At 42.4% G+C, this 25,794-nt stretch overlaps 1 protein-coding gene across 1 annotated transcript in view; it reads right to left on the bottom strand.

Annotated features, from left to right (window-relative positions):
* The window catches only part of LOC309673311 (transcriptional enhancer factor TEF-1-like), a gene marked incomplete at its 3' end in the record, with an annotated part of 122,677 nt that overhangs the window by 47,404 nt on the left and 49,479 nt on the right, over positions 1–25,794 (bottom strand). The window contains exon 2 of the mRNA XM_082485052.1: positions 18,816–19,069. Coding sequence (XP_082341178.1) covers positions 18,816–18,963 — 148 coding nt within the window. The 5' untranslated portion in view covers positions 18,964–19,069. The remainder of the gene's footprint in view (positions 1–18,815; positions 19,070–25,794) is intronic.

A 25,794-nucleotide genomic window follows, 5' to 3' on the forward strand; every position in this document is an offset into this window, starting at 1 on the left:
TCTTAGTTTGTATATATGAAGGACACTGCTTACAAATACACTTACATTTCCTTACCTAGTATCTTTGCGCATTTGGACATCTTTCCCTCTGTTTGTTTGGTACCGATGTAGAGTCAGAACCCTAACACCAAATTTCCATTGCTTAAGCTCCAAATGCTTCGCATTTCTCTCACGGCCATTTCACTCCCTGTCTTCTACGTACGGCACAGAAAGAGAGCCAAAATCCAAACTCACCTCAGTTTCTGAAATTTCCTCCATTTCTTTATTTCTACAGTGGATTTTTTTCAATTTGTTCCTATGTTTCACACCTGAGAAAGCAGCCGTTCCTATTTAACCCGCCCTGACTGCTTCCAAACTCCACAAAACTTTGCCCTCGCTGCTTACAAGTGAGAGATGTGACCCGTCGGCTGTTGCAGGGCTTTCTGCAGGCACCTGTGTTACCTTGCTGCAGGAGCTCACGTACCGAGCTGCCCAGCATGGATGTCCCCATCACGGGAAGAGGTGATCTTCCTGCTGCCATGGGTACGCCAGGAAGCTGAAGAGGACAGCATTGTTCTGAGGGGGCAAAATCTTCCATTTGAACACCCTTTCAGAAAACCGCCAGGAAGCCTAAAATTCCACTGATGACCCAGCAATCCACGAAGCTGCAAAGGAGAACTCAGCTACTTAAACAGATACCAATATTGTAGGTTTTAACTGGACTGGTACTAACTGATATACAGCCTCTTTCTGTTTCTACACATAGGTTTGCATTTCCCTCTAAGTGAAGCACCAGCGCAGCAAACCCAGATACAAAAACTACGTCTCTCCCTTGGCTGTGATTTCTCCCCGGGTACCAGCCCCTCCTGTCCCGGGCTCACCACACTCACAGACCTGCGGATTTTCTTTTTGTCTCACCCCACTGCCACACTTACGCCTCTAGCACAGTCTCGGTATCTTAGATTATGAATCAAGAGGGCAATGCTGTAAAATAAACTCACCGGTCACGTGCTTCTTCCTTGCTGATTTCTCCCAGAGCTCCTAATAAAACCCATTATGTTAAAACACACACAAAGTGGTCAGGCGCATACAGACATGCACGCACACCCCGATTCATTAGGCAGAGTGGCTTTCTATTTCAGGTAGTATATCAGAGCCCTAACCAGTATTTTTAACTCATGGATTAAACAGTTATTCCTTTGGCAAGAAATTAATTTGAGCCTCCATTTGCAACAAGTTACTGATTTTGTCTGGGTTCTCCAGGGATATTCAGTCTACACCATGCATGGCACAGGTGTTCAGCCCCAGCTGCCCGAGGGGACCTCCGGCAGAGCAGCGGCTCCCCGGACAACAGGATCACTGGGCAAATGGTGCAGAGCGGGTTGGGTTTCTCATGCGTGCAGTACCCTCATATCCACAACCCTAATTTGGCGGGAATACCGTTAAAAATAACCCCTGACCTTAGTTCAACCTTCCATGGCCACACGGTTTTACCCGAGAGTGGTCTTTTACAATATTCAGTATGTGAAATAAAATCCCTGCCAATTTTCAGCACAACGTGAAATCCTGGCTTGTGACATCCCAAAACGGAACAGTAAGAATATATGCAAAAAAATCCTTGTCAGCACTCTCCCGACTGCAGTGGCCATGGGCCAGGTTTTTCATGATGCAATTTCCCAGAGGAGCTGGTTTTCAGGCCAGAATCTCACCTCATCTCTGCTGAAGAAACTCCAGTGGAGCTGTGTGGGTAAAATCTAGCTTTTTATGACTAACCTGCTATCACATTTTTGTCCAGAGAATTTTGTTCTGTATTTTAGCATCATTCTTCTTAACAACCTGCAAGACAATTTTCTTCAAAGAAAGCTCTTATTAGGCTTTATATCTGTGACCTTAGGTTATCTTTTATAGTTTAATCTACACAAGCTTAGAAATCAAGTTTTGCCTGTGGTAGCCAGCCCATCAATTCATTCGATTGTCCAGTACAACTTCCAATTCTCACAAGCAATTTGACAATTGGCGAGTATTTTGCACTGCATGTTATGAAGTCTAGTGCTGCAAAAATAATGAGACCTGGAATTACACACAGCATTGCAAGTCTACTCATTTAACCATGAATTTTCAAGTAATTTAGATGTTTCGATAACAGGCATACTGTAGGCCAACCTGTCGTATTACTCTTATCACAAAAATGTCATGTGCCTGTCTCCTAGCTTGCACACATGCCGACTCTGAGATTCTCATCGAACCTTCCCTAATTCAAAGGATACATAAGCAAAATACTTTATTTTTAATGGATGGTTTCATAAATAGCAGAGCCCTCCAGCCAATAAATAGCGCTCTCAAGTCATTTACTAAGGTTTGTAATTTATTAATAGCGGATATATGAATCTTCCTTGACAGTAAAGGCATAATAAACCTGGGTTAACTTGGCCCACGTGAGGCACAGAGCCGGACTCCGCTCCTGGTGACTTCTGCCACGAGTGGGCAAGAAGAGGGGTGTCCTGCCTTTCCCTCTCGGTCCCGCACGAGAAAGGCCCCTTGCTTGGCTACCCTGGAGTCAAACTCCAATGCAGGCTGGAAATCTATCACCCACGGCCACCCACTCCAACCCTTTGCTGGGGGATTAAGACACTTGTCACCAGCTCCTGACAAGCAGACTGGCCACAGCACGTCTTGCGCACGTCCACTGCTGCGAAAATAACTTCTCGAGGGCAAAGGTGGTCCACGAGGTGGGAGGGGGCAGCAATTGCAGGAATGGCTGGGGCATGAGTCACCATCGCAGGGCAGCAAGCCCCCGCTCCTGCCGGGAACTGGGGAGGAGGCACCTCGCCCCCGCTGCTGGGATGGGGTGCCCAGGTGCCCCTGGTGGGACCAGGGCTCCTGGCAGCAATGATGCTGCAGGGGGTGGCATCACAAATAACATAAATCCTAACAGATCATAAATCACGTGTTTTACGGAATGCGAAGAATTTATGAAAAGTCATGCAATTATATGAAATTGTAAAATAAATCGTAAATAAAAATTAAAAAGGCATCCACTCAGGTCCAGCAGACCAGAGACCGGTCCGGCCTGGCAGCACCCACGCAGTGATGCCTGCTGCCCCACATCACCAGACACAATTTCTCTCCCACTTTCTTCTCCTTCACCTACTGGCTAAATGACCGCGTGCCGCGGTGGGTGGGAGAGGAGACAGGCTGCATGCCCATAGCTCAGCGCCCGCCCTAGAAATGTGACTTCACAACTGTTTGCATGGCCCAAGTTTAGCAACCTGTAACAATATCTCAAATCCCTCTCACTGCTGTATTTAAAGTTAGCTTTACTTCTAACTGCTTTTATTTCTGCAGTTAATCTGCAGCTTGGAGCCACTGAACTCCGAAGCCTTACATTATGCTATAGTATGGGGTTAACCTGCAGTGTCTTCTTAAATTACACAGATGGTTTAATTCAAAGAAAAATGAGCAGGTACAGAAAAGCTAGTCTGAAAGCAAATTGTAAACACTGCGTTGCTTTTGGCAGGTTCAATTCACTTCCAATTCTGATTTGATATTTTTATAGATTTAACGAATCCGTCTGTTTGATACCATGCAATGGGATAAGTGAGCAGTCAGCTTTGTTGTTGAAGCTTTGTTTTCACTTTTCCAATTAAAAACAAAAAAACCCAACCAATTAATGGGAAACATTAAAATGTAAGAATGCAACAGCTTTTAAACATACGGGAGCTTTCATATGAGCAAGAATTTTCCCTGGAAAAGATTCAGGTGAGCTCACAACTTTCAATCAAAGTTCTCTCTATTTCTACAAAACTTAGTTGAGGGTGGTTAAGGTTATCACATAATAGGTGAATTTACACAACTTTAGAGACTGGCTTTACTGGAATGAATTATTGATGTCTTACTTTCATAAGTGAATGACTTGCAAAAACCAGCATACAGTACATTTCACTGCTGCAAGCTCCGCAGACTTAATGCAGCTCTGAGAAAGCGAGCCAAATTCTTTCTCTGAATTGCATATCAACAAAAACAAGACCATAAAGGATACAGTTACTTTGGAAACAGATAAGTCTTTAAAATGTTAAAAACAATTTCTGTACCTGAATCCCATTGATAATTTATGTGGCCTTATAACTGGTTTTCCTGTTGTCAGAAGTTTTTCTCTTCCCTGCTAACTGACAGAAGCTGAACATCTATTTCAGTGGAGTTTATACGGTTTATACAAGCTGAGGATGTGGCCCATATTTTTAAAAAAGGAGGTCCTTTCCACTGTTTTGCCATCTGCCAAGCTCTACTTTAAGCTAATTAAATAACATCAAGTTCTAGCAGGCGTTTTCAGGCCATTAGAGTTTTCCATTTCTGGACCCCTACAGGTACCTAGCAAGCCTGGCTTCAGGAGAACTGAGCCATAGATTCAAAGGTGCTGACAATGCTAAACGCCTTTTAAAAAGTCGGGAAATATCCTGACAGTTTGGACACTCCCTGTGGTTTCCATCCAAAGTGAGTTTGTGTAAGATCTGTGACTGTGAGCAAACAATCTTACCCACTTGGAGTTACTGAGGAATTGCCTTCAAGTATCTGTTTTTTCAACTGCGTCAGTCACTAAGTCAGATAGCACGGGAAACAAACCTGTGTAATGCCCCATGGTAGACTGAAGGGCGCAGACAGCTTGCTCCCAATAAACTGCGAGCCTATTTATCACGTTGAATTGTTCCCCCCTCCAGCACTCCTTGAGTTGCCAACCTTGCCTACCCTTTGGTCCAGCACCTCCACAAGCTGCTCTACCCACCGCCACTTCCCGCTCCGAGCCCTCCGGCTTCTTCACGGCACCCGGGAGCCGCGACGATGGCTGCGGGGACCAGCAGCAGCAACCGCCCACGGGGAAAAAGAAAGGCATTTAATTTACCGTCTACTCTACAGTTACAAACGTAACAAACATCGAATGTCTCCGAGATACCTAAGTGAACGGTTACTCCATGTAACCATGGATTTCCTATCATTTGTAGCATTTTCTTTCCCCCTCTGCTATTCATGTGATAAACCCACTTACGCTACTGGTCTTAAAACAGACTGTAAACAGCCAGAGCAGAGATCGTCTCATCTTGTGTGCACAAGACCTACTACAATGGAGCCTTTATCCTGCCTGCAGACTTTCAGCACTGCTATAATTTAAATACTACTAATAATGATAGTGAATGTGGAATAGTATGAGCGAGACATTAACATGAACAGAGAATAACCCTCTATCAACCAGAAGCTCTACAGGAATAATGGAGTATGCCAGCAATACTGGCAGGGTTTGAACGCATCCTGCTTTTTACCCTGAAAGAGCCCAAGACACCTTTTCAAGTCTATGGAAGCACTGTTTCAAACACATCATATTGAATGAAGCCTTTTTATCAAGATGCAGTAGCCTCACATGCCATTTGGGGCTAAAAAGGAGAATTATCTTTGCCAGCTGAAACCATCACTGGAAAAGGGAAGGGAGGCCAGTGCGTACTGGCATGGCTGAATGACAAGCTCGGCTTCTGGTCTGCCTAGGATAAAATGAGAATCACCCCAGTCTGAATCAGCCTCTCATCCATTGCACTGCCCACTAAGAAAAAAAAAAAACAAAAAAAAAACACAAAACAAAAAAAAAACACAAACAAAACAACAAAACAAAACAAAACAAAAGCCCAACCAAGCATGTGTTAATAAGCAAAATGTCCAGCAAACAAGAAAACGGTACTTCTCACATAGCTTCTCATGCCAGGAGCATCCTGGTTTCAGGCCAGACATAAACGTCAGATTAAGACACCAGTAAGATTTCACTGTAATTTCAATGACACACTCACACCTTCAATTAAGCTGCTATAGAAGTGTGTGCATATATGCGGACACATCTCTGTATAAACTTCAAACCTGATTTAAGTATGTCATCCTACACCGACAAAGTCGTATTAGTACAAATCCATGCCTATTGTAACTGTATGAGTCATATGAGTACATGGCAGATATTTTAACACCGCTTCAATAGCTAATATAAATAAGCCTAAATCTCCAGCGTACTTTGATTTATATGACCACAATAGCTCTTCTCCTTCCCTTACTAATTAATCTATCATGTGGAAGGAGAACTCACAGATTTCCTTTGAAACAACGTTAGTGTAAAGGAAAACAAATAGGACTACAATGTTCAACATAGCTGGCCAGTGTACAGCGATGTCCTCTTAATGAACAAGCTGGAGCTGCCTGAAACAGCCCAGGTTTGGAGGGGGGCAAGTTTCCTCGTGGACCTGGATGAAGGTCTGTGCCTGCGAGGCTCACGGGCTTGAGAGCGTGTCGATCACGGTGTGGGGTAGGCTGCAAGACGCTGTAAAAAAGGCCCAGAAGTAAAGCAGCGTTTTAAAATGCAGAGTATTCCTGGCAAGTCACATGCTTTAAAACTGGACGTAAATCATTGCAAACTTCAACTTTTGTTTCCACAGAACTTTTTTAATGTTTTTGCTTTCACACACAGGGCCCTGTTCAGCATCTTGCTGCCATGGTGTTTTTCTGTCTTGACAATTCACTTCCGTGAGCAGGCATGCAGCCAACTCAAATGAGACTCAACGCAGTGAAAAGCCCTTCAGGTAAACAGTGTGATAAGCTAAACTGCAAAAACGAGACAATGTTTTTGGACTATGAGGCAGTTGCTATGGAGACAGTTGCTAATTAACTGCATTCAGCCAAGAGAACAAAGGGTTTAAGGGCAGACAGGACTCTGTATCTTAGAGTGAGCAATGCATAACGACTTATGCAATCTGCACATCTATCATATCTGGAATACCTGAGCCTTTGCTTAGGTTGCAAAATACCTCAAGAAATGACAACAGGGTGGTTTGTTCCTTTAAATTTGAACTAATTTTAGGTAATTAATGATCTGTCAGTATTTAAAAAACAAACAAAATCCATACTTAGAAGTCACAGGTATCATGAATCAATGCATCGAGTCAGGACTGTATTAAACGTTGAAATGATTTACTTTCATTCAGAGTTACAGCTTTCACAGCTAATAAAAATGCCATTGAAAAAATCACTTCTAAGACAGTATAATGTACCTAATCTATTATTCTCTCTCGCATCTTAAAAATTATTAGTTTACAATGCTTGGAAAGCTTAGATTAATTAATCCTTCAATTCCTTCCTCAACAAAGTTCTTAGAAATATACCTTAGGCCTAAACACTGTATTTACATTAAAATGGGCTATTCTGAACAGACACTGAATTACATTTTTTTCAAGGGTTTGTATTTCGGGATAGCTATGTATTACTTTTTCTATAATGGACTGTAGGCCTACAGTACTAGAAAAAACATAAACTTGTCAGAAGTGATGTAAATCCCAGAGCAGCATAGTTCCATCTTGTGGAGTGCCCATGTGTTACTGGGGGAAGTGCCCAGGCGCAGCGCAGCCCCCTGCAAACCCACGCGTTGGGGCGCTCGCGGAGACCTGACGAGCCTCGCTGGTGCGCGAGAGCCGCACCGGCTGCAGTGGGGCCAGACCAGGCACCTCCGCACAGTATGCGGGCAGATCCCAACTCACTTTTCAGATGAAGACTTCAAAAGTTGACCTCTTTTCCTAAGTGAAAGCTGAGAAAACCAATAAAGAGCCAGTTGCTCGTTAGAAAGCCCCTTCCGTTCGAGATGAAAAGCCAATGCATAACATACATCTGTGCTAACACAAGATTTCTTTAGGTCTGGATAAATAAGGCAACATTTTTCATTTTTAAGTCCTTAAATATATGACTTAAACAAAAACAAAACAGGGATTTTATTTTTTTTTTTTAATGATTTAGATACTGTTGGGAATTAAAGGGTCACAATCAATTCTGAAACTAAGTCCTTACTAAGGGGAATGGGATGAGTTCACACCTCATATGAGGGTATTACTTCAGCAAAGCTTGCTACACGCTGAACAAGAAGTATATTAATTTACTACATGAAGGCCTAAGGTTTGGGGTTTTTTTTGACATTTTAAATTATGAGGCATCTGCAAACAGATCCTAAATCTGAATTGCACATGGATTTTCCACACCAGCCAATTCAGATTGCCCCTAGACATCCCCTCCAGCATTAATCACTCACCCACGCTACTGTAGTTCATATTTCTTCTACAGAAACAGAGGTCTGCAAGATTCTTAAACTCTTGCCTAGAAATTAGAAATTATTACTTATGTGGCAAACTAAGTTTTAAACATAAGGGACCCAATTCTGCCGTCAGTTACACTGCCATAAATCTTTAACAACTCCATTAGATTTATAACAGTGTAACTGAGGAGGAAATTGAGCCCGAGATATTTTCTAAATCGGTAATTAAATAGCAGAATTTTAGCTTGGCACAGAGTAAAGACCTCTTAGATTACGTCTTTGGATAAGGCTACACACTTTTTTGTTCCTTGAATAATGATGTTATGAACAAATTAAATCAACTTATTTTCACCAGCCTCTATATTACTCTGTGGAAGGACCATATCATCTCATAGAGCATCAACATGGGACTAAATATTTCCTCGCTTTCCCATCCACTTTCTCTCACTCTTCTCCACACAAATGTTAGGCTCTTTATAGCTGTCCATCATTTGTACACGGTATATGGCACCTCAAGGACCTTTTCTTGTTTGGTTTCAAGGAACTACTATATTAAACAAACGTCTAATAATAATAAAATGGCATTTAGCCAGCCCCCTTATTAGAGGTGCAAGGCATCCTGCGGTCGCATTATGTGGAGACTGTACTTTCCAGGAGATGCAGCCCTCTCTCCCGGCGCACAGGATGTGGTGCAGGAAACACGGCTTTGCCACAGTAGCCCTAAGCTCCCCGAGGGTCACTGGATAGACTGTGAAAGGGGCCCCTTCAGCATTAAAACATAGATGGCACTGGGGGGAAGAGGGCTCAATTCCCAGCTCTGCTATAAACCTCTTGATGACATCGGACAAGTTATTTAATCTCTCTAGACTTCTTTTCCTCATTGGAGTAAAGGCAGCTTGTAAAACTTCCTGCCTCGTAATTTTAATAGAAGTGTTTTTTTTCATGGCTATTTTACCTCATTTTTACGTTTGCTCGGTATTTCCGGTTTCAATGCATCTTTCCTATTATTTACCACTTTGCTAACCTCATACACCAGAGTCCACGCAGTCCCCACCAGCCCCGTGCGTGTCACACTCGCAGGGGTCAGTGGGAGGCTGTAACCTGGGACAACTGCTAGCAAACGGGGGCTGAGAGAGATCAATAACCTTTGGGGCAGCCAGGCCAGGCCAAAGGGTTTTCTGAACTGTCCCACCTGCTGATGACACTCCTCTGGCAACCCAGCTATAGAGCTCCAATAGTCTTTTTTCACAGCCTGTCGGGATGGAAAATTCTGCGGGTGGCTCCTCCATACGCTATCCCTTACAGTAATTCTTCTCAGCACTTTCACAGCCTCTGGTGATTAGACCTCCTATAGCTAAAAATACACCATGCAGTCTAAATATGTAACAGACAATATATGCCTGCATACCTCTCCTATCTAAATATATGCCTACATACCAATCTAATAATTACTACAAATATGAATCATACTATTTCTTTGCAGATAGCTTGCACAGTAGGTTGCATTCAGTCGCCAAAGCAAAGAAGGAAGGTTGCAGCCAAGAGGTAGCCAATTCGTTGTGTGTAGACCTCCTTGGTGAGGTCTCTTAAATACATTTTAATTGGCTGGAAGGGAACACATTATATTCACACACGCATATTTGCCCATATATGTGTGTGCATATATGTATGTAGCTATTAGTAAGCACTTATTTCACCATTAATTGTACTAAAGGGTTTATTGCTGATAGTCTATCCAAGGAAGAACTACACAAATGAACACGCAATTCTTGTTCAAAGAATTAAATGCTGAAGTTACCAGATCACATGAAGACACCTGTTAAAATGATTCAAAGACTACTTTCACTATGGAAAATTATTTTACTACTTATCTACAGTTGTCATCAATGCCCACAAACAACAGTGAGCTTGCTGTCACCGACCACCTGCAATTGGAACCATTTAACTTTTTTTTTCCTCCCAATGTCTAAGATGGTAGTGTTACCTGTTAGTTTAGGGGTAAAACTGATGCTGAATCCAAGTCGCTGAAGATGCTTTTTTCATCTGTGTGCCCTACTCATTTGCATTACTAGCATGACATAAAAGGCAATTTGAACTGTGATTTCTATTTAAGTAATGCTTTTTTTTTCCATGCTAACCAAACTCCAGTTGATGTTAAAGTATAAGTAAGCAAAAGTGAAGCAGCTTCAGGCAAATAAACTTGAAATGTTTTAGCTTTGCTGCAGTGATTAGGCATGCTGAAAAAGCATTTTGTTCTTTATCTGCAAATGTAGTATAATCTGCCTCACCTATGTCCACACAGATCACTGGAATATGCTCCTTAACACCCCTAGGCATATATTCTGCGCTGCTGTCACCAAAACTATCAGACATCAAGTCTGATACTGTTGCCTATAGGCAAACCAAGATTCAGCCCAAGCCAAATCCATCATTGCCTGTTGGGTCGCTTGTCCGTCCCCTCCCAGGATGGCAACCAAACAAGAAACTGGGTTGATGATCTGATATTTTTTGATGGCTCATACACATGGTAACCTCTGGCAAGCTTACTGCCCCCTTACAAAGGCAGGTCAGGTTTTGTGCCAATTCTGTGCCAAGTTCCTAAATTCTATCAGATTGTGTGGGTGCAAGACAGCCTGATCTCTGGATTTCTTTTTTTCTTTTTTCTTTTTTTTTTTTAAACAAGGCAGAAAGGAGATCTCAATAAAAGCATGAAATCTGCCTACATCCAGAAAAATCCTCAGGAGGCTTGACCTAGTTGGAGATGGCTGTTGTAGGAAGGCTGTAATTAAGCAGTTGCGATAGTGACGCTGACCTCTCACACCAGAGAATGCACGTGTTGACCACAATTTCTTTTAACAGCGCTTATTTGAGTCCTCTGTAGGTAAAATTGTTATGGTGTTTGACTGACATCCCAGCAACTCCCACGGTGTGCAATGCTTTCTCAGGGTTTCAGTTTCCTCGTGAATTTGGGATGCATTGTTGTCCCTTTTACAATAGGTCTAACATGCCATGCTACTTCTCAATGTTTAAAAGAGTATTCATGAGATAGAATTAGCACATTTATGTTCATCTCTCTCCTCCTTGCCCAATCCATATTATTTTTGCTTACAAAACCATGTCTTTAATTATCCAATGTAAAAATTTTACTATGCCTAGAACAAAACCAGAAAAGCTTCAGGGAAGCCTTTTTCTATTAGCTAAACCATTACTTCTACTGAAAGTCTGTAAACTTAATCCATTAGTGTCCAATTCCTTAAACTATATGGTCAGACTAAAATCATCTGGAAGCCCAGACGCAAAAGTGTTTCTCTCTGATGTTCCACATTAAATTATTTGTAGGGTAGGAAAATATTCATACAATGGTATGACTACAACTTCTCAAGGGCATGACAAAAAATCCTGCATGCATCTATGAGGAAATCCCTGTAAGACACAGTTAAGATACATATTAATTTTGAATAGCACGGCCCTCAGGCAATTGTGTAAGACTCACATCACAGCAACCACAGCATTTACTCTCCAACAGTTAGCCAAGGCTCACTTCTGTGAGGTGTGGGGTGGGTTATACGCCTACTTCTTGGGAGACTGCATGTCCCCAGAAGACCAAAGATGCTGTAAAAAGTTCGTTGTGCTGCCACTGCTCCTTGTTCCCTGTAGTGTCATTTGTGATCACACCCACACTGAGCAAATCCACTAGGGGAGAGGAGGAACATTGGGATGAAGTTTCCCTCCTGACGTGGTTCAGATGCCTGCCTTTCACCACCCATCTCACTGGCCCCAGCTCTGCCCAGCCTGAACAGCCGGCTAGGAGTCTCCGATTCCAGCAGCTCTTGGATGCTGGTGCAAGCCATGATGTGATGGTGCTGACTGGTAGTGGTGGTGTGCTGGTGGCAGTTAAGGGGTGAATTTTTTCTCAATTTTTTTCTGTTACTGGTCATGTAAGACGCTCTCTGCACTGTCCAAGTCTCTCTATAAACCAACATTTTCTATGTTTTCTTACCTCTTCTGCTTCCATAAGGATGCCCAGAACACAGTGGTCTAACACGAATATAACTCACCTTCCACATCCTCATATAAGCACTTTACTGGGAATGTGGGTCAATGGGCTCCTGCTATGTTGTGTGAGATAATTCAGCTGGTATTTGAAGCTGGTAAGAAAGAACACACTTCTACCATCATCTCCTACTGGTTTCATAAAGAGGAATCCAACCTGACAGCACATCATTACCCCCAAGAGCATGTGGGCCTTACTTGTCTAACCCAAGTTGTCCCCAGATTGTCTGAACCAGAAGGTGTTCACCCTGACATGCTTCTAGGAGGGATCCCAATTCTGCAAGGCAGCAGATCAAATAAATGAGAACATTTTCTCTTATGCTATCTACATGCAGGATTTTCAGTTATCTTAAGCTCTCAGTACTGTGCAACCAACTAACACACTACCTCAGCCTGATCAAGGCTGTTTTAACTACCTATTTCTTAAGGCTGCAAAACTATGCCTTCTGCAATTACAGGATCACAAGTTCATCTTGTGAAATCAGTGCTGGAAGAAAAATGAGCTAATATAAATCACACTAGACGATCACCTAAACATATCCTGGATGTTCTAGTGAGGTTGCATCACTTCAGTGCTCTCGTGTTAACATGCATCATTTCTAAACAAGGGTTTTACTAGAGGAACAATGTCATAAAGGAAAAATATCCTCTTACTCTGTTTAGTGTAGCCATTTGAATAGGACTAGCCATTAAATGGCTCTTAAGTGGTCAAACGCCTGATCTGAACCTGCCCTTGTAGCTTCTATTTAGTTCCAGGCAAGGACTAATGCTGCCAGTAACTCCTCTATACAAGGGTACCTACTAAACACTGGGAGACTTGGGCAGCATCCGTACAGTTTACTTGACATTGTTTTCCATGTACAGGCTATAAACAACTTCCTGTGAGTTCCTCTTTATGCGGATGACTGAAGAGAACATATTTAAAGAGAGGACAAAACCCAAAGTGCTAAAAAGCACTTCCAAAGGATGTCCTGCTGTTTTTGAAGCATGATTTTTCAGCAAAACTTTCTAGTATAACTTCTCATTTCCTTTGGAATACATCATTCTCCTGACCCAATACAGCCAAATGGAGTACTTGATCGCTGTGCTGTGTATGACCTTGCACGTTACTCGCGCTTTCAGATGTGGTGCTTCCCACAGCTTGGTCTCTTCTGCCTGCTCCCCAGGTATGAGCTGATACCCTTATCATGCCCAGCTCTTACAGTCCCACTTACATTTTCCCTTGAGGATGGCAGCTTATGGCAGAGGGGAAAAACCCACAGATTCTCTATCTTTGCCACTTTATCCCAAACCATTGAAAATTTACTCTTGAAAGCCCAAATAGAAAGATTAAACCCTGTTCCCCCACATTCCGGAAATCCTTGATAACAAGTATAACCAATACCCTTCATTTCTAACGACAGCAGTGCCTTTTGGTCGGCTCACAAAAGCAGATTGCTCCTCCCAAGCACAGCATGCTGATGGTGCAAGAATATCGCCAGATTGCAAAAACATTTATAGGCCGATTTGTTCATTATCTGAGTAATTTAAGGAGTAACTTTTGAAGCAGACAGTGTATCTTTGAACCTTCGTTTTCTCCACTTTTAACTGATTGCTCAGCACATGCTTGCCGCCTGCCTTCATGCATGTACTGTGCCATGACGTAATACAGTGAGCAATCACAGGATTGCAAGAATGTTTCTAGACAGATTTGTTTACAATCTAAGAAACCCAAATAGTAACTTTCATAATAGGAGCCCTATCTCCAGTGCATTTTGTGTATGTTGCTGTGAGACCAAAATAAAAAAAAATAAAAAAAAATTCAAGAGTGTATCTTTGTACAATGATTGCAATAACAGATGAATAAACATGCAACTTGATACTTCACATCTGGTATTTCATCACTCCAAATACCTTATTCGCATTCAAATATATTTAATACTGTGGAAACTTTATAAGGTACTGATGTCTTTATAGAGGCAGTAACTTGCATGGAACTTTTAAAATTCAAATCAATAGTAAAAATAATTTGTAACGTATTACTGTATTCTTCATAAAGCTAGTTACCTCGCAGTTTCCTAATAGAAACCCAGAAAGACACCGAATAATAGCAGTTAGCTACAGAATCACACAAGCCTACAGAATAGGATTTCTGTTGCTGATGTACTAGTTTAAAGTTCAATATTAATATTCAATTTATACAAGGTGCTTTGGAAATGAAGACTATCATTACTCATTGTGCAAAAATTATATCATCTGAGCAGAAATTTTTATTAAAGTATCATTTTCCCTTTACTGTCATGGTAATGCTGGCCAAGAGATTTTATGCATGACCTAATAAACATATACAACAGTTTTGAAAGGCTGCTGTGCACCTTCTCGTGACAATTAGCACTCATTCTTCTCTGTAAAATCACTAAACATGCTACAAAACTTCCTTTTTAAATAATCATTAATACACTCTTAAGTAGTTTTGTTGCAGACATTAATACCTCTGATGCAAATCACGATGACTAGTTTCATTCGTAATTGAAGAGCTGTTTACAGGTCTCAAAAATTAAGATCAAACTATTTTCTCGTCTTAAAGGCAAAAGCCATCTTCACTACCTTGAAGCTAAGTTAGCAATGCTGATAGTAACACGTCTACAGGCGTTATTGCACTTGCTAGCAACTTATGTTTCTTTGGCATTGTCCCTGGAGTTGCACTAGTTATGTCTCGCTATAGCTAAATTTAAAAAAAAAAAAAAAGATGAAAACATACACACAGGGCCAAATCCATTCCCGTGGTAACTCCAGTGACTTCAGTGTTACACCAGGGATAAAAGTAGGGCTGCATTTCACAGCAGCTTTCATTCTTGTAATCTTTTCCAAAACACTCTCCCAGGAGCAAAGACAAGCACAGGCAAATATCCTGCCAGTAAGTGAGTTCACAGGAATTGCTACGAGTAACTAAACTGTCAGCAGTAAAAGAACAACAATTGGAACAAAGTACAAATACAGGACAGCCAATGCCCTCTAATGGGCTAGAGTTTTACTATGTGCTGGATAAACAAGGACACAGAAATTCATTGCAATTGATCTCTGAGAGGGGAGGCAAATTACAGGGTGTCCCACTTTGTATTAGTGGATGATATTTGTGGTTTATCAATACTCCTTTTGAAATGATACAGATGAAAAGAATTCTCACCAATAGCTTGCAAGATAAATGAAAATAGGTCTTAAGAGTCGAGTCTTTCCCCCATGGGCCACGCTCAACTGCTTCCATAAAGAGTGTGAGCATCAATTCATAGATGTGTTCCTCTAACCTCCTTCAAGCTTTTGTATTTATTCCCTCCTCACCTGTGTTTTTATTTTATTTACTACTAGTCAATCTGTACTAGGAGCAAAACCAGAACTGTAAGACCATCACAACCACACAAGCATAGGCACACAGGAAGGGGGGAAAAGGAGTGATGGATAGTGCTTTCCTGCAGAAACCTTATCACTGGTCCCTTGGCCTTACAGCACACTCCCTTTCTCTCAAGAATTTCCAAACTATGGTTCCTGGAATTTGCCCCTCTGAAGCAAAACAAGCGTCTTTGCTTCTTACCCAATCATTTCCTATAAATTTAAAAACAAGAGTTTCATTAAATTTTGTTTTCTGAGGGTTTCTTCAAGGAGCCGTAACCCTGTACTGGTGGCAGGGTCAGCAGCAGCCTGAAATGCTCCTAGTCTCGCACAGGTCACAACTTTGTCCTTACAGCCTCAGGATGCTCCAGGGCCAAAAAAAAAGTCAAGACATCCCCTCCCCCCTCCCCAGCCACAGGGCGCTGCAACCCTTTTCTGTGGGGGTAGGACTGAAAGTCTCTTGTTCTCATCCTGCTCTGGTGCTGCACATTACTTTTTTGGGAAGGCAAGGGCCAAGGAAAAGGCCCTCCCCTTCCCTTGCCTCCTTCATCCAAGATCGCAGCTGTAGGGGAACAGCTGAAGCGATTCAGGCTGCCCGGAGAGGTCACAGATGTCCCTCGGTACCACTGGGGCTGCTGCTGCCCAGGTGGCACTGCGGGCAGGCGTCCCTCAGCACCCACCCCACACGCCCCCCACATTCCAGGCTCCCCACAGCCCTGCTCGAGCAATCCTCCAGGTCCCCCCGAGCCAACCACCCAGGAGCCTGTACACAGGCTGTTAGAAACACCGCTTTTAAGGACGATTTTAGACCACCGCAAAGAACAGTGACGAAACTCTGGCTTCTGCTTACATTAATGTCACAAAGCTCTCATTAAATCAAAGGCAGAGACTTAAAATATTTCTTCAAGCAAAATCTCTGCTCTTCTCAAAGTCTCTCTCCAAAGATAAAAACCTACAATTGCTTAACTTAATCCACACAGAGTGATCACTATATTTGCCTCTGTAAAGATCATATTTGTTCTAGTGCCTATATCTAAAGGTAATTTCAGTTAGAAAATGAAACGGTGCTCTCTTGACCTTTTGTCTTACATGGTTCATGAATTACTGACACATTACAATATCCCCCAACACTATGGAAGCTTAGAGATATTGCAATGTCTCTCGTAAGTGAAATAAACTTGGTATGCCACTAAAAGGCATTAAATTATTTTCATTATGCCACACAGAATCTAAAACACTTACACTGTTTTGATTTCAAAATCCTTGGAGAACAATTATGCTCTCAGGGCCATAAGACTCTATTAGAAAGTCCTCAGAAACCTAGCATGGTTTCAATAAATCCTCAAACACTACAAAGCAGTTACTCAGCTTGAAGAATGAAAACATGAGTTCATCCACTGCAAAGTCAGGATGTAAATTCTGCTCCTACAGTACCCTGCACTTCCTAACACATTTTTTTCTTCCCAAGCAGGGCAACGCTTTAAGTCAAGTTTTCAGCATCAAACGCGCGTACCTCCTCCTCTGATTGAAAATAAACAATATTTGATTTAGGATGAGCATAAACATATGAGATGTGCTTATATGCTTATGGTATTACTAGCTAGCAGTACTTATCAGCAATTAGATATGCATAAATAGTTTTATACATATATAATTTAACAAATGTTAACATTCGGGATTAGAGGACCATTAAATAAAATCAGTGATTGTCAAAATGAATGGATAATTGTGTTAATTTCTTTAATTTCTACAATGGCACAACAAATGCTTCAAAACACCAAAAATCAGATTTCAGGGGCAATTACTGTGGTTGCAGGGCTCCCGATTTAAAAAAAGGCAGCCACCCTTATTTTGGCTGATGAGGCTGTTCAAGCCTAAGTAGGGCTTTTGAGCATAAATACACAATAAGCTTGTTTATATATACATGCTTATGTCCCCCTAGAAAGAGCGCAACCTTCTAATTAAGCAAATCATCTCCCCTTTCCAAAGGAAAATAACACCACCCAAATGCAATCAAACTAGGCAGGGGCAGGCAAGAAGGAGCGGATGGGAGAAATTATATTCCCCTGTGTAGGAAGAAAAAGGGGGGGGGGGGCGTTGAAGAGAGCAGGGGGCATAAAAAAAGCAAAGGCCCAGGCTGGAACCCGGGGCCGGCAACTTTCTCCCAAGGGCAGCTGAGATGCTTCATCACAACTCTCTTTTTCCAGACAGTTTCGTGTGGCCACCAGGGTCACATGGCAGCTGCGAAGGGACGCCGCGGGGGGAGGGAGGGACACGGCACACATGGGGGGACCTGGTCCTGCCCGCCCTGACATCCCCCCGCTCCCCCCCCCAAGCAGCAGCAGTGTCCCTGTTTCCATGACCTCAGGCGGGGGGGCCCGGGGGGGGGGGGGGCACAGCTGGTGGCAGCTGCAGCACCATCTGCTCGGGGCTGCGCACCCGGGCCGCCCGCTCCCCCCCCGCCTCCGGGCAGCCCCGCCAGGTAGGGGCAAGGTCGCCTCTAAGTGTGTCGTCGTGTCACCCCCCGCGCCCCGAGGCACAGCGACCGCCCGCCCGCCCGCCCGCCCTACGAGGAGCTGGAGTGAGGGCTCCGCCGCCCGAACCGAGTTTGCAAAATGGGAAAGAAAAAGCGAAGTGGGGGGAGAGAGAGCGAGCGAGCGCTTGGGGGAGCGGGAGGAAGGCGAAGGAGCCCCGCACAGTACATGCAGATGTCAGTATCCCTCGGCGGAGTGTGTATTTATGGAATGCTGTCAGCACGTCATCTGATTTATAGCAGTTTGCACGGAGGGAAGGGGAAAGAGGAAAAAAAAAAAAAAAGGAAAAAAAAAAAAAAGATTTAAAAAAAAAAAAAGAAAACAAAAGGCACAAAAGCACCCCTAACTCGCCTCGTTCAACGCGACAAGAACTTTATCGCTTCGCAATTTAATGCTGCATATTCTGCCACGTGATCACACAGGCTGTAGTTCCCGTTTCTGCACCATTTATTGAAAAATAAAGAAAAATGCTTACTTTTTTGTGCTCAAGGAGCAACACATTTAAAAGCTTCTTTTAAACATTCCCATTCAGCCACAGCATAGCACTCATTAAAGACACAATTCCGCATCAATATTGCTTCCCAGTGCCAGCGGGGGAGGGACTGGTTCGGACTGTCCTGGGCAACGCATCAGCCCAGCTGAGCTCCCTCAGCTTCACAGATTTCTTCAAGATTTACTCCATAAGTACCAAAATCAGATCCAGGGATTTTGTGTAAAAACAAGCTGGGCTTTACAGTTCCACTGGGACAATTATTTCCAAAGGCTAAATGTGTACCACTTACCATACATTTTGCCTTCATCTGATAAGATGATTTTCCTCCTCCCACATGGTGGATAGATAGCTAGGGCCTCCTGAAAGCTCTGTTCAATGTCAGGGCTCCAGACACCTTCTGCATCATTGTCAATAGGTTTATCTGCAGAATCACTCATTCTTTCAATATCTTCGGCAGGACTCTCGCTGCCGCTCCAGCTGCTGGGCTCAATGGTGATGGCTGGGGTCTCCAAGCCTAAGCCTGGAGTCTTAAAGGAAATAAACCTACAAAACAAACAAACAAACAACCCCAAAAGGCATTAAAGACATGGAACTTCAGGCAAACGTTTCTGTCTACTTCTGATACTAACAGCAGCTGAGCAGTAAGGGCAATAACACCAGCATGGGAAGCACCCAGGGAAAGTAAAAAATTAATAACCGTTCTACCTCAAATCAGCAGAGGTGGAACGATAAGGTTGACAGAAGGGGAACTCTTGACCACATTTTCTGTGTGCAATTACATGAAGGCATAGAGCATCAGGTTATTTTTCAGAGATAGTCAGAGTGGGTCTTAATACTGGGGAAAACTCTGCAGCGCATGACATTTCATCTGGCTGAAGACCGGCACCCTTAAAATAACGAGCCCGAGCCTCGGGTGGGGGTAATCAGCATACTTCCACTGGCTGGGAGGGAGGCACACCAATTTATGCCACAGAGACCACCAGAGCCTAAAACCACTTAAACCTAAAAACAAAAGCCAAAAACTATTGTTCACTTTCATCCGGATGTCAGTGGAGTAAATGGAATTACACTAGCGATGACACAGCTCAATGTGATTAACTGGAAAAGGCTGTGATTCTCAGATTTTACCCAAATAAATAATACAAACAGAATCTGAGCTACATACAAATAGAATTCTTTAAAACAATTAATACCAGAGAAAGGAATTACAATAAGAGATATATACTTTGACTGTTTTAAAAAGTCTCTGTCACAGAACCATAGCAGAACAAAAATTACAAGCTTCAAGTTGCTGAATCAATTTAATAAGAAATAATTTAATAGAGCTGCACCTGCTCACACCACCAGAGCTGCAGATCTGTCAGTGTTCCTTTTATATTTTTGAGAGAAATACAACTCTGCTATAAAGACTTGCTCCAGGCAAAAAAGCTGCTACACCAGACCAAATTCATCTCTGGTGTAATTCTTTGGGAAGTCTGAAATAACACCAGGAACAGATTTGGCTCAACATGTCTAGGCATAATGCAGTTTTATTTTGAAAAATGAAGAAGTTTGGTGACTCTAACTGATCTAAGTGGATGGGAGTGTTCCAACATGCATGCATGAGCTGCACACGCACTTAAAAATCCAGCTAGTTGGCTAAACACTCAAAAAACCCTAAACTATAACATTTTTATTTTGGTGGGGGAGATGAAAGCCGGCCCTTCCCGCACACAGAAGAGAGGGGCTTCCCCTTCCGCACACCTCCGTCCTTACGCTGATACACCCCTCAGTGGGGTCTCGGCACATCATAAAATAACAGGTGAAAAGTGGCAGAACGGCATTCACCCCACGGAGAAAGAAGGGGAGGCTATACATCACAGCCCGTGACGGCTCTGACGAAACTCCTTTGGGCTGGAGAACTCCCTGAAAGAAGAAATATTTACAGCAGCCCTCACCTCAACTAACCAATCAACCAATCACTAGAGATAACCAAAACCTGATAGTCCGGTCCCTCGGAGGCTACAGTGCCTTGCGAAAAAACAGAGCTGAAACTGGGGAAACAGGGAGTAGTCGCTCAGTCTCGCTAACCAATGTTACTGGTCTGATGTCCAAAGTATGGGGTAGTTCCACTTCTCCAGGCTCTAACAGGAGCTCAGAGGGATCAGTACATGGGAAATGGATTCCCAAAAACTTTATTTTCCTTACTTACATGTCTGTTTCTACAAAGAGGCATTTATTAACTTCACATTTCAGCACAGTTTATGAAAATGCTTGTGCCTACCCACCAGTAATCTCAAGGCTAATCAGTGTCTCAAACGCCTTTTAACGACTGATAACGAGGGAGCAGATGGATTCACAGGGAACCACACACCAATGATAAGTGGGTGGGAAGTCTGGCCAAATACACCACTTACTGTCTGGGAAATCCAAAAACATACAAAATTTTTAAAGTCTCATCACAGAAAGGGAGATGTAAACCTTTGTAAAATAGTGAAACACCATCCTTCCTAACTCTCAGAAGGCAGAAGGGCTGATCCAACCCTTGCAAGATTTGAACTGCCAATGCAAGATTTAGCCAAAACATAAACACAGCAATACTGGGGAAAAAAAAAAAAAAAAAGACAAAACCAATCATGTCCACTTGAGCCTTCAAATACAGGGGGAATTTTAGGTAAATGAGAGGTAATTGAATGTTGACTGGGATAATTAGGGGGGGTTCAGTTTTACTGCCACAGTGCAGGGAAAAGTGGCTACTGGAGAGTTTATCGGCCTCACATGATTGAGACCACAGTTTAGCATTTCACCAGAAGACAGCATGGAGTGGGACTGTTTACCGGGTCAGTTCTTCAAAGGTGACTCAGGGAGGAAATCCTTCCCCTCCCGGATCCCAGGCACAACAGCGTGCAACACACAACCCAGCCACGGGCATCTTCTGTTCAGCCCAACCACCCTCTGCTTACAAAATCTGCCACAGTCATAGCCTCAAGTTTTATTATCGTCCTATAAACCAGCCCTTGTTATTACATTATGCTGAAATAATAATTAAAACGCACACAAGGAAAACAGAGAGGCTCTAAAGTAATTAATGTTACTTGATATTCATGTTAGATCTTGCATTGTGTTTACTGGTGAGTTTTCACTAATGTGCTATCTCCCTTCCCTTTCCTTTTTACCTACTTGGATATCATCTTAAGGCATGAGTAGCTACTATTCCAGCCTCTAAAACATAAGACGACCAAGTGTTTCTTCCAGAACATCTGTACAATAGGGGCAGGGGATAACCTGCTGGAAAAAAACCCCTGTCATACTAAAGGTTTCTTTTAGTGATTTCCATTTTGGCAAATGCTGATGCTGCAGATCAAGCTAGAGGAACAAGGAGCAAAAAACCTTGTATTACAACCACTAAATGGCTCCCTCTTATTTCAGGAAAATAATGAGCTACTCAGTTAATCACTTCCAGCTCAGCTCTACGTATCAAAAGGCAATTCCACCTCCTTCTTAGCTTGAATTCTAAGGACCCACCTGCGATAAAAATTTCAGACCTGTTATGCTGGAGTTCAACATGATTATCAAAAATAATAGAAGCTGTCAATAGATGAGCTTTGTTGCATATTTCTAATGAGCTATCTCGTGAAAAATGTGGATTTACAGTCCAATTTAAATTTGTAAAAAATTAACAATAAAAATAAAGAGAAAAGAAAAGCAAGCTGCCTTTGTATTAGCAAACTCCAAACCTTACAACACCAACTTTCAGTGGAGGAAGAGTTAATCTCCTGGAGGCAATTGACCCCAGCCCAGCCCCCTCCCCAAAAGCAGAGCTTGCACACATGACAGATCAAGTTGAAGAGTTCTGTATTTGCTTTTTATCGTGTTAACTTTTAGAAAACTAATTTCATGTTTGTACTTTCTGTTAACAAAATTAAAACACCTCCACACTACTCAGAAAACCAACCAAAAAAAAAAAAAAACCAACCCAAATCTGTTTTTGTTTTTTGGCTAACCTTTTTGTACTTTCTAAGATTGCTTTAAGCACACTGCTGCAGTTTAGGAGGGCTCTGTACAGTTTCCCTTTTAACACCAATCTCTCTCTCTCTTACATATTTCAAGACAGCTTCCCCTGGGCATAAAGCTCTTTTAGTTGCAAACTTGAATACATCTTTCTTGCAGTTGCTTTCTATGCTCTCCAGTTATGTCAATTCTAAGTATATCTGGTTTTCTCCTGTAGTTATTAAGACACTTTTTCTATGCATGACAGAGGTATGTGCCCCCCTCAAACACCACAGTGTTACATTAAACAATGGCGAAACTATTAGGGACAATACTGGATTTTATAAATATGTTTTATAGGCAATTCATTCAATACAGCTTCATGAGGCACAGCATATGACTTATTTTCATTATGTTCACTAGGTAGAGTAACTCGAAAAGTTATTTTACAAACTCAGGGAAACAAGGATAGCTATTGTCAGAGCTGATCAAACCAACGAATTTAACTAAAACCAAATGATAGTCTGCAACATCTTATCAAGGCAATGACTTCTTTGCTTGCATAAAACATTCTCTTATGCCTTCACTTTATGAGCAATGCAAACCTGGACTTGCCCAGAAAGTTGCTGCTCACAGACCAACAACTGAGATCAATAGCTCTTCATGGGAGTGTATGGCAAGCACAGATTTAAGGCCCTGATATGTTTCATATCCTTCAATACTTGCACGATGAACGAACATGAAAACACTGTCTTTCAAGAGTCATCATCAGAGCTGAATCTTATTTTACAACATCCTGCAAAAGTTAAACCACTTTCTGTGTTTGTCCAGCTACCTTACTTTCTTGAATGTCAGCGTACAGGTGCCAAATGGTGCCTTCACTGAGGCATCACTAGTATATATACATAACCACACGAAGGGGATTAGTATTCTGCAGGTATTGGGGCAGGAACACGAGGAAGACTAAAAACATGCCTCTATTCTGAGAGATGTCTGAGAAAAAATGATTGTCTCCCCAGTCTTCTAAATTGTGTCTGCTTGAAGGGTACTGATATTTTTGAGATAATCTGCGATGGCAGCTGCAAGAATTTGCAGTTGAAAAAGCACCAGTGTTGTTACCCACACTGATCTTCTAGCTATGAACGGCTGCAGGAAACTACCAAATAATTCTTACAACCAGCCCAATATTCTAAAGCAGGTCTTTCAGAAAAATCTTAATTCTTGAGGTAAAGATTTTGAGTGTTGAAGGGGTAAATTACACTTTTAAGAATACATTTTATTTTCAGTTTGTGAACAACTTCATCTTAGCTTCAGTTATATAAAAACAATGGGACCAGGAATCCAACAAGCTTTGTATAAACATCAAGACTATAACGAGCAGATGAGTAAAACCCAACTAATTCTAAATTTGCAGATGGCAAATTTTCTCTCAAGGCTTGAAGAGTTACAGGCCCACGGGATTGTCCTTCTGCTTTGTTCAGCGGTGCAAATCCACAGCTGGAGCGCTAAGGCTTCAGAAAAGAACTGCTGGAGGGAATCCAGAGGAAGAAAGTTATCAGATCTAGAAAACATGACCTACTAGGAAAGGAATTAGGTTTGTTTAAATTTAGAGAAGACTGATGTGCGAAGATAACCACTTTCAAATAAGGAAAAGGTAGTAGCAAAGCAGAGAAGCAGCTCTTGGCCATTTCTACCAAGGACAAGACAAGAAGGAAAGAACTTAAGCAAGAAAAACATAGGTTGGGCATTCGGAAGACGGTTCTGACCCTACCAACAGTCACACACCAGAAGCAATCAGTCTGGGGTACTGGGGAGCTGCTGAGGGGAGAGGTGTTGTTGAGAACAGGTGGCACAAACGTTTCTCAGGAATGATGCAGCTATGCTTAGCCCTGCCTGCAGTAGAGGAACGAACTAGATGATGCCATGAGACTCAGCAGCCAAGACACAACGTAAAACACCCCTACAGGGGGAAACCTGCAGTGGGAGCACATCCTTGACTAGGCATGGGGGAACCCAGATGCCCAAGAGACTTCACAGATGCCCTAGTGACCAGACAGATTTGTCAGCTGCAGAGTAGAAATCCAGGGGAAAACAGGCTTCCTACCACCGATGCCAGTGGAGCTACGTGCTCTTTCCCTCGGTGTGGTTTCCTCACACAGCTGCTGGGCACTCTGCTGCGTGAACATCACCGGCAAACGCCACCTGTGAAGTAGCGCAAGACAAGCAGGGTGGGAGGGAGAGCAAACCACTAGGCTGGGGAGAAGAGGGCTCGTTCTCCCGCTGGTGCTCTCTGTGGGAGTTTTGGGAGATGAGACTGCCTCACCCCCAGCCATCCCGTCCTTCTTCCAGATATCTGTCCAACTGCCCGACACCCCTTATCACATCCATATTTCTCAAGCTCTTTCTGCACTGTTTAAAGTAAATATGGAATTGGTGGAAAGCTTGAATTTTTACTAGGATTTTATGTTTTCCCTAACAGAAAGTTGGTTTAACTCCCAGATACAATAAGACCAGTGCTGCTATTGCTATCAGTACAGAGTTCTTCTGCAGGTCTCCACGACGGGTCGATTTACTCCTGAAGGAGGAAATCAGCAGGAGAGTCATGGCAACTCCAAGAGCATACAGAAAACTGCTCATGACTCTCCCTAACAGAGCACTCCTAGAAAAAATGCCAGGTAGGAGCCTTCTCCCAATCTAAAGTAGCATATGGCATTGCTAAATATTAAAAGTGGAGCTTTTGTTAAACTGTATTTTTTCCAATTAAAACCAAGCTAAAGTTTCTACTTTGCCAGTAAAAGTATCTTTGTGGTGTTTACACAAATCAAGCAATATGCTCAAGCCTTTAAAAAAAAATACTTTTTACTATTTAAAAACAAATTCATACTCTGGATTCTGTAGCTGTAATGTGTAAGCATGTATGGATTTTTCTGATTCTTTCAGGCGTTCAAATGGCATTACTTTCAGGAAAACACTACATATATCTCCAAGCCATTTTATATATAATTTAGTTTTATGAGGAAAGGTTATAACACAGTATGAAGAATAAAAATTTAAATCATTTACAGAGCATCCAATGGCAAAATCATTAGCTTAAAATGACTTTATATTGTATTTTTGTTACAAGGTCTACTTATCAGCAATTATTCCCTCTAAGAGGAAAGAGCACCAGGAGAGAGAAGCAGCCCATTTCTAGGATAAAGTATTCCTTTAAAACTCAGCCAGACTAATTCAGCCATTCACTTTTGCCATTGAAATGAAATAAAAAGAGTTTTCTCTGACTGCACGAACACTTCAGGGAA

The sequence above is a fragment of the Vanellus vanellus genome (assembly GCF_965231255.1).
Source record: "Vanellus vanellus genome assembly, chromosome: 6".
In the NCBI taxonomy this organism is placed as follows: domain Eukaryota; kingdom Metazoa; phylum Chordata; class Aves; order Charadriiformes; family Charadriidae; genus Vanellus; species Vanellus vanellus.